Source organism: Bombus vosnesenskii, unplaced genomic scaffold (assembly GCF_011952255.1).
Source record: "Bombus vosnesenskii isolate JDL3184/JDL3185 unplaced genomic scaffold, Bvos_JDL3184-5_v1.1 scf7180000013264, whole genome shotgun sequence".
Lineage (NCBI taxonomy): Eukaryota > Metazoa > Arthropoda > Insecta > Hymenoptera > Apidae > Bombus > Bombus vosnesenskii.
Window position 1 is genome coordinate 6,116,240 of NW_022882924.1, and position 17,779 is coordinate 6,134,018.

Below are 17,779 nucleotides of genomic sequence, written 5' to 3' on the forward strand. Positions count from 1 at the left end.
CAGGGAAAATCCTAAGCCCGATATTTCCACCGACGATTAACCGAAAAGGCGAACCCAGTCGAGTCTCGTTGGCGCTAGGTAAACGAGCGTCACAGAGGCGAATTCGTGGAAACGAATAGAAAACCAAGTCCGGAAAAAAATAGCGGAAATTCTGTTCTGAGAAGCGAAGCTTCTCTGGAGCGCGTTAACGAGGAATATACGAACGAAAATACACGGAATATCAGGGGACACATATTTTCTGGAAAAATTGTTTACGAGAAGTTCAGGCAAAATAACGTTACGGAACCGTACAGCTTGAACAGCTGGTAACGGTATTAGAATGACAAGATTAACAACTTTTTCACGGCAGAGGCATGCCCGTGCAATCGAGAAATAGAAACGTTATTTTCTTTCGGGACGCAAAGGTAACGGGAGCACAAGCCCTAATTTTATCTACTACCGGCAACCGGGTTGCTTTTGTCCTTATCGAACCGCTAAACTAATTACTCGTTGACGCTGCACGAAAGCATCGTCCGACCAATTTCATCGGCCGCTGCCATCGACCATTAAATCGATTAGATCGAAGGAAGAGGGCAGCAGGGCAGGCGCCACCAGGGCTTCGGATTCGAGACTTGCATCGTTCGATGCAGCGTGTACAACGTGTAGCGATCCCATCGAGATGCTTTTTTTTTTCTCCCCTCGACCAGCTGAAAGTGTCGTAAATAATACGATAAGGAAGTCGCCGTCTCGGTGGGCCCGTTATCTAACCCAGGACATGAATTCGCCGCGACCGACCCGATGAGATGGATCTGTTTGTAATTTCCTTGGCAAACTAGATCGGTTGGCACGAGTGCCCTCTCGAATCGGCTCTTACAGCCGATTTATCGCTTCTGATTGCCGTACCCTGGCTTATCGTTCCTTTGCGAATCGAAACCGAGCGTAAAAGCGAGCCTTTGATACCGTAAGGATGAGAATTTGCCAGGAGAATCGTGCAGTTACGGTCAGACGTTCAGGGAACGTTTTCAAAGAGATTTAATTCCCACGTAGTAGAGAGAAGTCGGAACGGGGAAGTTCGTCTTGACCTCGAAACGGACGATAATCGCATCTGGCGATGCAGCGTGTGGAAGCTGTAATACGAATGAACGCTTTAACAGCAATTACACTTGCATTTGATCCGTGGAAGATGGACACGCGGGGCGAACGTGAGGCCGTGTCGAGCCACTCGTGAGCCTTTGAACGCCGTTTAATGACCGTAAATTTCTACCTTTCGTCTCCGTGGACGGGTATCTCCCGTTCCTTGCCGGTACAGGCGTCGAGAATGTCACGTACAAAGGCGCCGATCCAAGATAATGTGCCGGAAAGGGCAACCGTGCAGAATGCGCCGCTGCTGCCGAGAACCAAACGTGGAAGTGTGAACGTTTTAATGTCACACCATCTGCGATACGAACTTGAATCTGTTAAACCTGTTGCTCGCGATAGGACGAAGGGTTTTCGGGGGAAAACGGAGTAACACGGCCGCGGAAGAGAGGGTCCGTATCTTAAAAGAAAACGGGGAACGCTCGCGTGTGTCCACATCCACCTGTGCAAACGTCACCGTCGTTTCCCTCGCTTTTCCTTCGAACGAGCCCCTAAAGGTAAGGTGGTTTCTCGGTATCGTAAATAGTCGCCGTAAAAAGAAGAGAACTTCCTCTCCAAATTCTACGTTCCAACCTGTCGTCTTTTAACTCTTCCCCCAGAATCATTAAAATTCTCGCCAGGATTTTCGGTACGCGTCGAAAATCGACGAATCGGAGGTCGTTCATTAAATCGTTCGGGCTGTCGCACGAAAGAAACAACGATCGCAGAAGCGCGGCGGTAAATGGCGTTGAGCAAGCTTAATGCTTTTCCACAGCAGGAAATAATTAGCTACGACCGGATATGATCGTTGGTAGGCGGTGGCGTGGACGCTGAGGACAGACCGGTATGACTTCCAATCGACTTTTACGCCGGTGTTCGAACCTTTTGCTATGCCTTGCGTGGCCTTTCGATGCGCTCGCACACAATACACGTAGCCAGCGTACAAGACCATTGTTTTGGTCGAACAAGCGCGGTTCGCTCATTTAACGAACGGCGAACACGTATATCGAAAAGCTCACGTATACCACCGTTGTTGTTTCTGGCTCGGGAACGGCGGAAACCACGCTATCTTGCCGTTCCACGATTTTGATCTCTGCTCCCCTCGAACGTTTTCGCGTTTTCTATCCCGAATCGGAACCGCGTGCGGTCTCGTTCGCGGACGAACAAATCTACGCAAAACAAAAGAGACTTACGAATACAATGCCTACCAACACGCAACCGGTAAGATGAGGTATATATGAACGACATAGAATTACAGATGCGATTACGGTTGCGCAAAGCTTTTATCGTATATCGATCGTATCCCTTGCTGGCCTTTGTTTGCATAGCTTTGAAATAAAACGATACTCGCGAACCGTGCGCGCACACCGCGATTCGTGCACCGCGACCGTGAGCACGAATGCTCGAAACGCATGGAGATGCTTCGTGAAACCAATTATTTTTCAAAAAGCGAGCGAATATTTCTGCTTTAACGTTCCGCGATCCAAACTCTCCTATCGTTGGTTTTGATCCGTGGTGCGCATCCAGCGAACAAAAAAAAAAGAGGTCTTCGTCAATTTCGAACCGTTATTTCGCGGAATCAAATATCCGGCTGCGCTCGGATCGTAAATAGTCGATATAAGCATCGATGGAATGGCGGAAGCTGTGCGCCCTATAGAGATTCCCCCGAGGGTCGCAGAAAGATAGAGAGAGGCTTCGTGTGAAAACAAAAGAGATATACGTGTAACGAACGCAGAAGTGTGCGTGTTCCGTATCTCGCTATATCCTCGGGATCCATCGATCGACTCTGAGCCTTTGCTACCATCTGAATAAGAAACTCTCCGATCTACGGCTTATTTCTACAATTGCGGCAGCACGCACAGAATAGAGAACGAATATGATGAATCTTTCTCGGTGGCGTTGCCACAACGCGATGTACGGATCTCAGGAGTGTTAGGTGCTCGAGAGTCATTGAGTTTCGCTGATTTTTTGCTTGTTAGTTTACGAGCGTGTCGCGAGTTTTGTAACGAATTTGTGAGAAATATCACGAGCTGGCAGATCTCTTGATGGAATTTACTCGAGACCTCGAGATCTCGCGGAATTAGAAGCCGTAGCTTTTGTTCCATGATCTTCTTACGATCTAGCGGGTACGCGTTATCCATGGTGCTCCATGAGAAGCTTTTGTTTGGCCTGGCACAAGCGCGTTTCGACTATTCTCCGTTGCTTCAAACTCTTCTTTGCATGATCCATGCTCGTACAGAATATCTGAAATTCCAGCATTCGCGCAATACGCAAAGGCTCAACGGGGTTAAATAAACCTCGACGCTAGGCGAGCAACGAAGAGAGGCATCCTAGCAATTAAAATGAATTCACCGCTGAAAATTTTGCGGAGGAGCCCGGCCAATTCTTTCCACGCGCACACTGCATTCCATTCTCATCTACGGCTTTATTAAACTTGCGGTCGGACCGTGACCGTCGTAAATCTTACGAAAAGAAGAGGCGAGAGGGGAAGAATGAAGAATGTTCAGCGTCAGCAGCTCTAGGATTCCAATCCCGGTCTCGTTTCCAACGAGACGACGTAATTACTCGGAGGAAACGTTTGCAAACTGTTAAGGGCTTGTTGGTCTTGGCGTTCTTTACGACACGGACCATGGCCTCGTTATTGATCATATCGTTTGGGAGTCTCGTAAAACGAACAGCTTAATGGGGCACACGCTCACCGGTCAGCCGTATATCCGATGCAAAACAGAAGCGATGCACGTGTGCGATCGCTCAGGCCCTCCTCTTCTCTTGATTTTCGCGTTCTTCGCGTGCGTGGAAGAACGGCCGTCATAAATATGCCGCCTTTCTGCACTGTCACTCTTGTCCCTGACAATGATTCTAACTATGGATCCCAACGAGCTCGTAGGATTTTCGATACGTCGTGGCACGGTAGTCTCTCCCGAATGGAAATCATCTCCGATCCATTATCGATCCAAGTATAAGTACGTTGAATTAAGATTCAATGCTCGTTTGTTGGTCACTGATGTCATGGTTTGGATCCCGATGAAGACGCCCATAACGTCAGCGAACCGTGAGAACAACGTTTCTACAGACGCAACATGCACTCGGAAGCTTCGACTAATTATAGGATGAAACAGTGGCTGTAGAAGTCGCGATACTTTGATCTGTCGTGTACAGCTGGACCGAAATCGACACCACAATCGCCAGCGCTGTGATTAAACGAAAGGGAGAGAATGTTTCGTCTAGGCCTCGCTATTGGATTCGTCGGTAAAACTACCTTCCGTTTCTCTAGACGGTAGATACAAGATCAGAGGGTATATTTCTGGCAGATAATTATTCAATGTCCATGCTCCTGATGCCGAACGTAAAAAGACCATCGCACCAACGTTCGTTGCTCCGCAACACGGAGGAAATGTACACGGAGGAAACTCCAAAAAATTTGCGGTTCCCACGAAGCGGATTTCCACGAGAAAAATTAGCCGCGAGTTTTAACATGCGCCGACACGAAGATAAACGTTTACCCGTGCCTAAGAAGATCCGTGCGCGTCGCAGCACGCAGAAACGCCGGCGTCCATTGTACGCGTGCACGAGCGCCCGTATATTTGCACGTAGATCCGCGTGCAAATATGTGCACAGGGTGTGTACGCTCGCGCGTAATTGTGAACGAGCTTACGGCCGCGCAGTGTAATCGCGTTAAAACTATGTCGGGGAAAAACGAGAGTCAGGGCCATGGATAAACAGGGGGCAGCTAAGCGTTGCATTAACAGTTGTTTGTTTGTTAATCCTCAAAGCTCGAAAACTTGCCTGTCCGTCGTCGTCGGTTTCCGGCTGTTACTGGTAAAGCGTGAAATTTGCTCGACTCTCTATTTCGAGTTGGCCGACATCGACCACGAAAGCTGGCTTAAAGTTGTTCTAAGCCTCGGAACTGTAACGGTTCACCCCGTGGGCCAGCAGCTGATGATTAAGACACAGCGGAACTTCCATTAAACTCGCGCCAAAAGACTTCCAACACGGGAAACGATGAAAATAGTAGGACAAGAACAACAGAGACCGCGCGTCTCGACGCATGATTCCGCGAGACAGCGCCGTGCGGCTTGGTGAATAGTCGTTTCTGGCTATGTCTTGTATTCGAACGTCTATTTCGAGACGACCGTAATAGCAGCACATCGATGGACGCTTTAACGAGGCATTCCCGTGACGATGTTTACTGGCGATCGTGCTGCGAAACGCGATCCTGATGAGCGATCTCTTATCCGCAATTTTGTACGGTTAATAAACCGAGAGATTGAGATAGGGTGGAAATTGAAAATGGTAGCATGATTTATAAACAATCGAAGAGAATTGATCCCTGCGTTCGCGAATTCCTCGAGAGTCTCTATTATCACTTTCGTTGTTACGATTCAACGTAAATTTACGGCACGTCAGGTCGCGCAAACAAGCGTAAGCTGCTTAACTTTCGAGCGTACAGCGGTAAATCAACGATGTCGATCGCTAATTAATGGTTCTTCCATCTAAAATGGAAACGCGTCGGTTCGGATAGCTTTGCTCGTATTATTTTAACACCTGAAGTTCCAGTCAAGCAAATTCGAGTCGATTTCAATTAATACGACTCGGTCGATCGTGTCAGCGGAGCGTGCAACAGCTAATTAACAGTTCTGTTTCTACGTTCCGTATAATAACAGAGCTGCGCATGATGTATAATCATCGCAGCTCGATAATCCCCGGTGCTCTCCGAGCGACGTAGCCCGTGGGAAAACGGCTTTTGATATCTTGTCGATATCATGTACGGTATACCGCCGTGTAGAAACGAGAGAACTCATGGACCAAAATGTTTTGCTTATTCGGCAGCTGACAAACGCACCGTGATATGAGAAAACCGCTCATACCGGATCGATCATTCGCGCATCAATTAAGAAAACCTTGCGAGTGTTTAACGCGACTACTACGAGGCATATTGGTTTTCCGAGTCACGGATGTACGAGATTCTTCTGGAAGATTTTTCGCGCTGTATCGCGCGTTCAGAACTCTTGCATTCGTTCACAGAGTATCTAGTTACTTCACGGACGTTAATACTCTAACAATTCCTTATAATTGGCCCATTCTAACTGTACGCTTCCTGTGTACTGCATGTAGCTTCTTTAATTCTAACATTGTACATTAATGGGGATTTAACTCGTCTATCCTTGAATAAATGAATAAATAATTCTGCAATATCTTCATTTGGAGTATCGTTCCTCCTTTTTTTCTTTTCTTTTCTTTTTGATCATTTTAGATCGCTATCTATAGCAATAGATTTTTACATCCAATTTGCTCGTTGTATGGCGATAAATTGTCCAAGATCGATTTGTATCCACGAAACAAGAAGAAACGAAGATATACGTACATCAAAAGTTGATTTGATTTCTTCAATGTTCGAACTTTCAAATAATAATCCGGTTCGGACCACACGCGATTCGTGTCATAAATGAAATCGTCACCGTAATGCCCGGACCTGGTAAGCAAGGTAAGCAGGCAAAAGGAAAGGTCGAAACTGGCGAAATCGAAATTGCAGTCGGGAGCGTGCACGCGGCTCTGTGCTTGGCTCCACTCGCCCACGATCTCGTTCGAAAGAATAATTATAGGTTTCGCGTACGCGAATGGGTAAGACATGAGATGGCACCGCTGGCGGTAGCGGTGGTTCACGTCAAACCACGCTATCTCGCGCTCACTGAAAAATAAACGAGAAGGCACCGTTTAATGCCGCTTTCGAGCCGTACGCCTCCTTCCCGGACGAAGGAGTTACGAGACCTCGCGAACGCTCTTATCTGATGCATCCGGTATGCATCCTGTGCATGCACGGCATACAATACCTAACTGGCTGATGACTGCCGGCCATATTTACAACACTTTTTCACCCTAATGTGGAACACGACTGATTGTCCCGGTCGAAGGATTTATATCTGCGAGTATGATACTTCGTTTTAAATCGTTTCCGTGGCTCGTGGTAATGCTTTATGGCCCAAAATTTAACTCTCACGCGCTATCGCCGAAGAAAATCGCGTTAACTATATTCCAGAATGGAATTTCACCCCGCCACATTGATCCTTATTCTAGAAATCAATAACGAATACAATGGTAAATATTTCCTCGTAAATGATTGTATACTAATTTTAAATTACAGATAGACATTAGTTTCGTATCACTCTATAATTACCCCGATATCTGTACGCTCGTTCATTCTAAATTCCATAGCAAGCGGACGAGTTCCGATAAGATGTAAGCAATGTATTGCGAAACGATACATCTTCCGAGTACAATGCTCACCGATAATGGTCGCTTTTCAGTCTGTCTTCGTTATTGAACTTTCGTCAATGAAACCGCAAATCTACGATGCGTCGTACACCGTCATATCACGGATAATAACCAATTACAGTGCGTCGTATCTCATCTCCTACTTAGACGCACACCCACACAACGGCAACGCGTTATCGTTGACTTCACCGTCGAGAGAATTCGTCGTGGCGTCGTGGAACGCCGATAAAAGATCGTGTAGCCTATTTTTTCCGAGATTATCTTCTCGCGACGGTCTAAAATACAAAACAATAGAGAACGTTGTTCTAGCTGGCGTCACGCGTACATTAACAAATTGTCTTGCATAACGCTAACTCTATTTTGTCATTGATAATTTATTATTCTCAAGTTCTCCGGAATCATTCCCACTTTCGTGACCTTATTCCCGAAGATGTAAATTTCCGTAACAAAGGACGAATACCTAAGCGACCGAAGGAACGGTGAAACAGAGTTTAGAGAGCTGGACGTGCCACCGAAAGGTCAAGTGCATAGATTTACTAGTTCACGCTTGGTGAACGTAACGGTGCTCGCGGAGTAGGTGTTAACGGCTTTACTTATGCGTGGAATCACGAGCAGCCGAGAAACCACTTCGTTTCACTTTCAAGCCGGCTGAAACGGCCGCGCACGCGTCCATACGTAGAACACGCGCTCGACTTGCCCGGGATCGGGACGATCGCGTACAGCGACGACAGGCCTTCCATCAAACAAGCCGTTGTCGATGGGAACGACCGTACGCCATTCCCCTTTTCGTCGCTCGTTATTTATACGCGATTCGTGCTCGAGCTTCCTCGAGCCCTTAATCACTCGTTTCTGCCTTCGAACCAGGAAACTACGAGTTTATCCTCTTAATTCTTCAACAACGACAGATATACCCTGGAGAGGTCTCGGTAACCGGGGGATTCCCCCGAGACAAGGGGAGAGAGGAAGAGAGGAGGAGAAAGAGAGGGAGAGGAAACGAAAGGAACACAGTGCGCGATTGTTAGAGCCGGTGGTATCGTACGCAAAGTGGAAGACAAGTATCGGGAATGGAACGAAGGGTTGAGCGAGCGCGGATGATCGTCCGAATGCATCTTTAATTCCACGCACTTATCTCGAAATCAATTTAAATCTTGGCTGTCCGACTCGGTTCCTATATGGCGAAAGGAAGAGCTTTGTCCGTGCCGACGTGGATCAGCCCGTCGTCGTTCTCTCCCTTTTCTCGTTTCGTGCCGCGCTAGAATAGCGTCCCGCGCATAAAGGCCATTGTTGCAGAAAAGGGACGGTAACGCGAAACGAGACGCAACGATCCGCCGTTTCTCGTACGGCTCATTCAACATGCAGTTGCCGAGGTTATCGTGCTCTACGGACGTTGATAGAATACGCATCGTTGAGACACGGGGTTGCGTCTCGCTGCGGTGCCAAGCGTCCGTGGCTGTCAGCGCGTCTCGAAACTGTCAAGGTCTTCGCAGCGGTACTCGATGCGAATCAACGTCACCGATTCTCACCCGCCTTCGCGTTCAGCACCCTTTCGTACCACCTTCCTATCGATACCTGCCAATGGATCTCTTTTAGCCTTTTCTCGCTCGTGCATCGACCACTCTCCGGACGACGTTCGATCGTGCCAAGAAATCGCAGCGTCTTTAACGGAAGTGCTTGTTTCATCCTACGCTCTCTCGCCGATGCACGTTCCTTTTGGTTTTATCGAAGGAAGCCTTGCTTTCGAACAGTCGAATGTAATGATAACTCCGTATGTAAGTACGAGAAAATAGCGTGCACTCGAGGCTGTTTCGAAGGTTGTAACGCTGTAAATCACAACGTTGTTTGTAACAGACGTCGGACATCAGAGATATTTTAGGTAACACGGCATTAGACGCCCCACCCTCTGCAAACGTCACGGGTCACTGTTTCTTAATAGACGTTTACGATTAGCTCGATATTGCTGTCATTACCCTCGTGTCAACGTTGTTATATCATTCGTTTCTTTTTCTATCTTTATAAAAGGGCGGGTCGGATTCCGTCGATCTAGGGTCACGTATGCAGGTCTATGCAGGTCACTGAATTTCAAGATGACCCTAGAAATTCTAATAAAAAATCCGAGGAACCTCGTCGAGAGATGCAAACTTTCCTCGAAATATTCCGCTCCGAAAGAATCTCGAATGTCAGACAATTGCACACGAGCCGGGGATCGAAATGCCCGGTCTCCGTATTTTCTTCTCACGGGTGCACGATAAAACGAAAGGTCTTTCTCCACTAAGGAAAGGTTTCGCGATGTTTGACAATAGAATTGCGGAAGATACGCACAATGGAGGCTAAAAGCAGCAAAGACGGTGAAAAATCGAAAGAATGTCCAGTCGCTTCGTGGTGAATTTAAAAATATTTTTCGCTCATGCTCGAAGTGTCGATATCTACGAGCGAGTTAAATCGGCGAGTGTGGTCTTCGATCATTGCGCCGCGTTGCGTACGCAAATCGAGAGAAGCAAATACCATAGTTGGAGAGAATCGATGTAAATGGGAGTCAATGACTCGCGGTTGTTCGCGCACGGTCCACCACCGTGGTTAAGCGTAATGCGGTTGTCAGCGTCAGAAAGTAAAAACCGCTCGCGTGCGTCAGCGAGCATTTCTAAGATTAATTGCAGCGTAGCCTTTCCATTGCTGGGGAAATTCGAAGCTATAAAATTCATGCGCAGGCAAAGAGCAAAGAGTTGAGCTTTTGGAAACGAAATCAGGGTCTTTATAAAGCCATTTCTTCGAACAATAGCGAGCGCTGCGCTATTGTTATAAGCAGGGAAACCGCATAGCGATTTGATTCTTCGCGAGCCTTCAAAGAAAATGACCAACAGCCAGCACTGTTTGCCAATGCTTTAACTACCGTGTAATCTATTGTTTGACGATTTTACGACTTTCGTGGTGTTTTACGGCTCGTAAGCTCGCTTATAGCCGTCGTTGGTTCTCTTCATTCTTCCATTTAATTTTCGTCTCGTGCAATCACCTTTGACCACTCGGAAAGAAGCAAATTACCAGCAAGCAGCATAATTCAATCGCGTACGAATTCGACGAAAGAAATTAAAACACGACCTTGTCGTGCCTTTCCATGGTGAAATTAATCAACATTTATGAGCGTCACTAGTCATTGCGAGAACCATATGCGCCAGTGCAATCGTTATTCTTAATGTTTCCGGAAGTTACGCGTAAACATTCGTTATGGTCGCACATGTTCCATACAAGGTTTTCTTCCTTGTCGCACTCTCCGTGTTTTCGACGTTCTTCCAACGACTGAACATTCATATGGGTATAATAAAAATTATCGTCTAGCCTAGACAACTTGCCATCGGAGATCGCTTCGTCGAAAATGAAGGGGATCTCTTATCGAAAAGTTACAGTTAAGGTAGGCCCTCCAATTAGTCCGTCTCTTTCGACGAGTCGATCGATGCCAGACCACCGTCGATAGCCGTGGTCGAAAGTGAGTACGGTGACCCTTTTAATAGGCCCGGATAACGACATGGAAATTGACTTAACGAAAACTCGATAACCAATTGGTAAGAGGTATCGCGGCGACAATTAGTCTTCATGGTCTCGTTGCTTGTTGAAATTGCCGCGTCGGTAGCACGGTACAACGTTAATGAATGAAAGGAAATTAAAGCAAAGAAACGAGAGAAAAAGAAAACGCGGAACACTTGCCGTGTTCTAGTCCCTGTGAGAAGACATAAAGCAATCGGTTCGAATAAAAAAGCGGTTGAATGAGATCGAAGATGCATTGAACGGAGGCGGTAGCATAGAGAGCGCCGCGTGACGCGCGCTAATCAACGGAAACGTGGGGAACATGTGCGTACATAATGAAGTTAATTGTGAGCCTCCGTGAAGAAGAAAAGTCTCCGGACGAGAATTACGAGGTGGTCGAAGGCGCCACTCTCAGAGCGGACTTACGGCCCTTAGCTTCAATCCGACTTATGAATAGTACTCGTTGTACGTGAGTGGACCGCGTTTATTGCTGCCTTCCACGGTAATTCTGTCTTCGATCCCGAGATGGGATCGCTCGGGTGCCCGCGAGCCTCTCGATACATACTTGAAATAAATCGATCGGGACACGCGTGCACACACGCGCGAACCCGTCACGCTCCGACTGAAACAGCTGATCCGTAATTAAACGATACTCCTCACTCTGAAAGGTGCGTTTATTGCCCCTGAATGACCGAACGAAATTCCGATCGACGCGTTCCTATTTCGCCTTCGACTCGAGCAACCACGTTCTACTCCTTTTTTCCTCGCTTTCAACACCGTTCCACAATCTGTTAGAATGCGAAATGAAAGTGGAAACGCGAACGGTGGCTGATGTTAATTAACGCGCAACGACGACGGCGCAATTGTCGATTCATTCAGCTATATACCAATGCCCCGGGAAGTTGTTGGGTTTTTTCGTCCAACAGTCATATTCGATAACGGACCCTCGGAATATACGTCGGCCGGGCAGTAGCGCGTATCGCCACGAATTTCGAACGGAAACGCATTGACTGGCGCATGATCGATCGTCCTACGTCATCGAGGACGAACGACCCGGTCTTTCGACGCCGATTAACAGTACCTCGCACTCGAACAGCGTCGGGGAAGGGACGAAGAGAACACGTGGCTCCAGGGTTAAGAGACAAAGAGAAAGGCGCAGGAAGGAAGAGGGCAGGGCGTAACAACACGCACAGAGATGTATTTTGCCCCGACAGCCTATGTCGTGGTATTTCGCGATACAGCGGCGAAGATCAAAGTGGGAGGTAGATCGCGAGGTAGGCCGTGTGCCAACTGCTCTTCACATTCCTGACACGGTCGCCGGCTAATGCACCTCTATTTGTTTGTCCTTCCACCCCCGTGCTTTTTCTTCTCGCGTGTTCTTCCGACTACGGTGCCCACCTCCCGCACTCGTCTCGTAAATAATCGATATTCGAGTCGACTTCGCGGTTCGCACCTCAGGGATCCGAGAGCCGTCGATGGACTTTCCGGTTCGCTTCGGGATATCGCTACGCTCCGCCCTGATACATCAGATAGAAAGCTTCGCGGCGTAAGTTTTACGCGACCATACCGACCGTGTAATGGCACGCATTCGCGAGCACACGCGAGCATTATGCAACATGTGAACCCAAAGGGTGATCGTTAAGTTAGATCCTCTTAGGTCCGAAGCGAACAGTATTCGTACATAGCCGAAGGAGAAAATCAACGGTGTACGTTTTCTATCGTTTTCATCGTGAATTATAGTTTCGAAGGTTCCGAACGGTTTATCGATTCTGAAACGGTAGTACGAAGGGAAACGGATGGCGAAATTTAAGCGACGTACTCGCGCGAGAAACGAGTCTCCGGTTTCGACATCTGCGAAAATTGTCAGGGTCGAAACGAACAGAGCTAGTTGGATCTCGAGAGGGGAAAAATGAAACGAGCATAATTATCGACGAGCGGAACGTCGCGACGAAAAGTTCTCAAGGCGAGCAAAAACTTTCTCGACCGACGAGTCGGACGGGTCGTATTTTTCCGTCACCGCGTATTATCAGAGACGGGAAGGGACCCGTACACACGCGAGCCATGGAGAACTCGACCACATACCATACGTAATGTATACCGCATGTGAACCACGGGAGAGACGTACGTATAATCGCACGCGTGCGTCTAGACTCAACATACATAATTAGCGTATATATTCGCTACAGATTGCTTATTGTTCGCATGGCTTCCTTCTCCCCTTTTTTACGTTCCTCGTCGACTCTTTCGGAGCCCTATCCACCCCCCTACTCAGGGGATTAGTGTCACAGAGCGTGATGCATGAGTTACTTTCACGGTTATCAGCGGGAACTGTGCGCTGCCAGACATGTCGGTGCTTTGAGACTACGCCTGGGAATCTCGTGTTACGGTCGCTGAGAAATCACGTTACTCCAGGGTATGTTAATATATTCGCCAAAACGTGCGATACGAAAGCTTTTATTCCGAGATTTCCGGACGGATTATCGACGATCGCGAATATAGGCACAAGGTATAATTAAAGAGAAAAAAGTGGAAAAGGAAAAGCACGATTGACAGTTATGAAAGGGAGCAGAGACGAGGGTGTACGAGTCCAACCCGTGGAACTCACGCGAGAGATCGACGGATGGATAAAAGAAAGGAAGGATACGACGGTTAGGGTAAAACGTTTCCCAGCATGAGCGGAAAATCTGACGCACTTGCCATGGCCGATCTGTAATCGAAACCGGTAATTATGCGCGGACATTGGCATGCACGCCGTACAAAGGAGACTGCGCGGATATAACAAGGGACCCTCTGCCTGGAGCATCGAAAGTAACGAGGGCAAGGATTGATGTCCGTTCATTCCGTACGATGTACATTGAGAATTATTACGAGGTGTCTGTATTAAAATAAACTGCCGGTATAGCCACGGTACAGCACAAGGGAGAGAGATATCCTCGTTAAAATGACGAGTTATCGAGGGGCGATCGTGTTTCGGCTGTTCTCGGTTCCATTTCTCTTTTTCCTTTCTTCTTTTTTTTTTTCATTTTCCTCTGGCGAACCGCACGCTCGCGGTTACGGGATCGACGATACAAATCGTGTACAAATTTCGCATCACGCTCGACCGTGTTGTTTGCTCGCGTGCGCTCGTTCGAGTATCGTGTTCCGGGCTAAACGCTTTAACCGATCGTTGAGCCCTCGAGAGCTTGCGTCAACGCGATCACCAGCGCTTTTGCACGCTTTTGTGTCCCACCTCCGCCGCCCCCTTTTTAATATCATCAATTCTGAATCGTTCAAAGTTTTTCTTTCCGATTAGCGGAGACACCAGGTTAATCGAGATCGATTGCGACACGGAAGCACTAAGCTTGGATATAGGGCAGAAAGCCGGTATCGAGACGATAGCTTTTAAATATATAGCGACGAAAAGCTGATAACCGGAATCGTTTAGCTGTCGCAACAATCCACTTCTAATCGCGACATCGAGCACCTCGATTACGTATTTCATCGGCTCGCAAGTAACACAATAAGGTTCGATTCGTGTTTGGCTCTTGGTAAGCGAAACATTAGGTTAGCGTTCGATCGATAGTTTTTACGGTTTCACGTTTCCAAGACGATATCGCGTAAAACTTTTAAACAAAACGGGAGGCCTCGATCAAGCCCCTAGCGTTTACACATTCAACGAACGTCATTTGCAGCTGCCCGTTAAATAACATTCGCGTGAGCCAGAAGCGTTCTCTAAACAGACATATTTTTTGAGCTACACGAGGTGTCGATCGATGATCGTCGATCAGCGAGGAAATCTAAGCTAATATTTCAGCAATTTTATACGTCAACTCTGGTCAGCTCGAACAGTCACGAACCTTTCAACTTGATTAATTGTATCGTAGAGGCGGATGGATATGAATAATTGAATATCTGCGAGTCGAGGATATCAAACTATCGAGTATTTTCTGTTATCTTGAATTTTACAAATCTTTCTATCCAAGGAAGTCTGCGTACAATACGCTACGTTTCGTTGCTTCGTCCCGATGGTAAAAATTATCGACAGAAATCAACATGTCATTAATATTTATAGAGTTGTAGACGTGTCGCGTTACGTGGATTTAGTCTCGTGTTTACTTTAATAAAAAAAACGTTGAACATTTCTTAGAAGAATATTTCTATAAAAATACGTGCTCACTTACCCGAAATTCCTGATTTTGGTCATATTGGTGCGTCGCGGCGCGCATCGTCGACGCCGCGGCACTTCCGCGGGACTCCACGGCGGCCGGTCATTTTTCGATTTTCGTGAACGATCCATGAAGATTTGCTCCGAGGCTCAGGCCATCCTGCGCATGAGAAACGTCGCGATGCGTTAAAGGCAAAGCTCATTACCAGCTGAATGATATAGAGCGTAAGAAGGACGCGACGCAACAAATCACTGCGTACCGCGCACGGAAACACGAGGGACGGCTTTAGACCGGTTAAGGTTGATCGCCTTAAGACTCAGGCTCTAGATGTCCAAGTTTTATCTTCTCTCATTGTATAATAAACCCTTGCCGTGCCATCTGCTCATCGCAAAGGTGTTCAATAACTCCACCTTTCCTAGCTTTCTTTATCTCTAACAAATACGTAGCCAATGATCGCGTCGCACGGAGGAAACACGACATCCGGATGGTCGATGAGTTTCCTGGTTTTGTAAGAAAAAATATTATTTCGAATCGGTCGCAACGTTGATAAAAAGAACGATGAATTATGTATATGGACTAATGCATTGCAAGGTTAGGAAGAAACGAGGTTGATTTATTCTCTAGCGATTGGTGTTTGCGTGGGGAACTTTCGATCGATGAATCGTTTTGACTCGTTCGAAAATTCCGGAAAAATTCGGTGTTAGGTGGAGGCGACGATAAAAGTCATACGAAAGTAATTTACAAGGCGATATATTAAGTCGCTACTTGGCGAGTACTGGTATAAAGAGGCATCTATATTCACGATTTCTTGCTCCGCGACAACGCGCGCGTTTTGTTGTATGAACAGCTGTGAAGAATGCGCCTCTGCTTATTCGATTCTCGCGCGGTATTAAACGTGCGATTCTACGACAAACCACAAGGAAAATTTCTCGCGGTTCGGTGCAGACGTTCACAGTTTGTTTCGATAAATTCATTTTCGCCTTGTCGACGCCTTCTTAGCGAAACTTCTATCGGTTATTCTCACCGTTACTCTGACAGCAAAGGAAAATATTTTTCCACTTTGGAACTTCGTGGCAAATACGACTCCAAGGTGTAAAGGCAAACTTCGTTGGCGATAACCAAAAGAGTTTCGTACGGTATCGTTGCCCGATAAAATACCATCGAGTTCGTATACGATAAAATTTTCATAAATAACGACGAACGTTAAAGAATATCTAACAAACACTTTGACGTACCGTCGTGCACCTCATCTAATCCCATTCAGTAGGTGCAGCAGGTGGACTCGCGGGCTCACTACACGTGGCACACATTTCCCAAGAAACACGAGCCCCCGCGGGAAAAAACTCGTCCGATCGAGATCGATACTCTCTATCTTGAACGACAGAAGAAAAGAGCAAGAACGGGAAAAGTAGATCTAACGCTATCGAAAATCAATTCCTCCGTTCACGATCGATCGATTGACATCGACGAACAGTTCCTACGAATTCCCTCGAAACCGCACTGAATAACTCGTCGCGACACGATTGCACCGAACGATGGCGTTTCCACCGGTGGAAAATCGACGTGTAAACGCGAGGCAAGGCAGGTGTTTGCGCGTAATCATCCAGCGAGGAAACTCCGAAGAGGAAAGCCGAGAACGGACTCACGTTTGCGCGCTCACGGGCTGGCGCAGCCGCGACAGGAATGATAGTGGCGAAAGTGGGAGACCCTCCGGGAAATATATAGGTCCGCAGGGTGGTGGTGGATCTGAGGAGGAAGGAGGCGGAGGTCCGTCGACGCATCCCTCGGCGCCTGTGTGCACGCACACGCACGCCGCCACGCACGTGTTTACGCACGGCCTGTCACGATGCACATGCACCAGCCGGTGCACGGGGACGCATCCCCGAGAAACGGATCGAAAAAGGAAGAGTTCCATCGGCCACGGTCACGAGTGCCCTCCTTTTTCGGGACACCTCGCACGCTCGATTTTTGTCCTTCCCTTTCTTCGATCTCCGATTCACGAGAGTAAATATTTTACCTGTCACGACCGACTTCGTCGCGCAAGCTTGATCGAAACACGGTGTATTTGTCACGTCATTTACGAGTACGTGCGACATTTAAATTGCGCCGTGTAAATGGTATCGAAGGTTGAACGTTAATAATGGCAGATTTCAAAGTAGCAGGGATGCTCTTAGCACTCGGATCTTGCAGTTTTATTCGATACCGCCTGTCTCTTAGGCTTGTTTGTTCGCACGTAGGTGCAAAACGACCCTTTACAAACTACGCGTACGCGAAAATGGAGGTAGAACATTTCCTTTTATGAGTGGCAATTCGACGATAAACGAACTCTCTCGCTTTCGCGTGGCACAAGCATTCGTACGTATGAAGAATTCGCTGCGATGAAGCAACAATAGAAACAGTAGGTACATGTGAAATAAACGTCTCGAAATAACTGACACGATTCTGACAGTTTCTACGGCTGTAAGTTGTTCCAACGAACCGCGAGCGTGGTACAAATACCCGTAAAATTTAGCCGGTGAGATTACGCTAGCGGTTTTTCTTCGGTTATCGATAGCTGGGTAACGGTGCTACGGGCGTGATGCCGCGAATATTGCACCGTCGACAGCGTGACGCCCCGAAGCCACGCGCGACTCTACCTTTTCCCGTTTCCGCTTTTCATTTTTGCTCGTCGCATCCCGCACGCCGCGCATCGCGAATCGATCGCGACATTTCGCCCACCGACCAAGCGAATCGCGCCACTAAATACCATA

The 17,779-nt window shown here is 47.5% G+C and overlaps 1 protein-coding gene across 1 annotated transcript in view; it reads right to left on the reverse strand.

Moving 5' to 3' along the window:
• The window catches only part of LOC117237523 (thrombospondin type-1 domain-containing protein 4-like), a 39,792-nt gene extending 23,054 nt beyond the window's left edge, over positions 1–16,738 (reverse strand). Inside the window, exons 1-2 of the mRNA XM_033501571.1 lie at positions 16,265–16,738; positions 15,045–15,188 (exon numbers count right to left, since the gene is read on the reverse strand). Of these exons, the coding sequence (XP_033357462.1) occupies positions 15,045–15,160 (116 nt within the window). The 5' untranslated portion in view covers positions 15,161–15,188; positions 16,265–16,738. The remainder of the gene's footprint in view (positions 1–15,044; positions 15,189–16,264) is intronic.
• Positions 16,739–17,779: the final 1,041 nt, after the last annotated feature.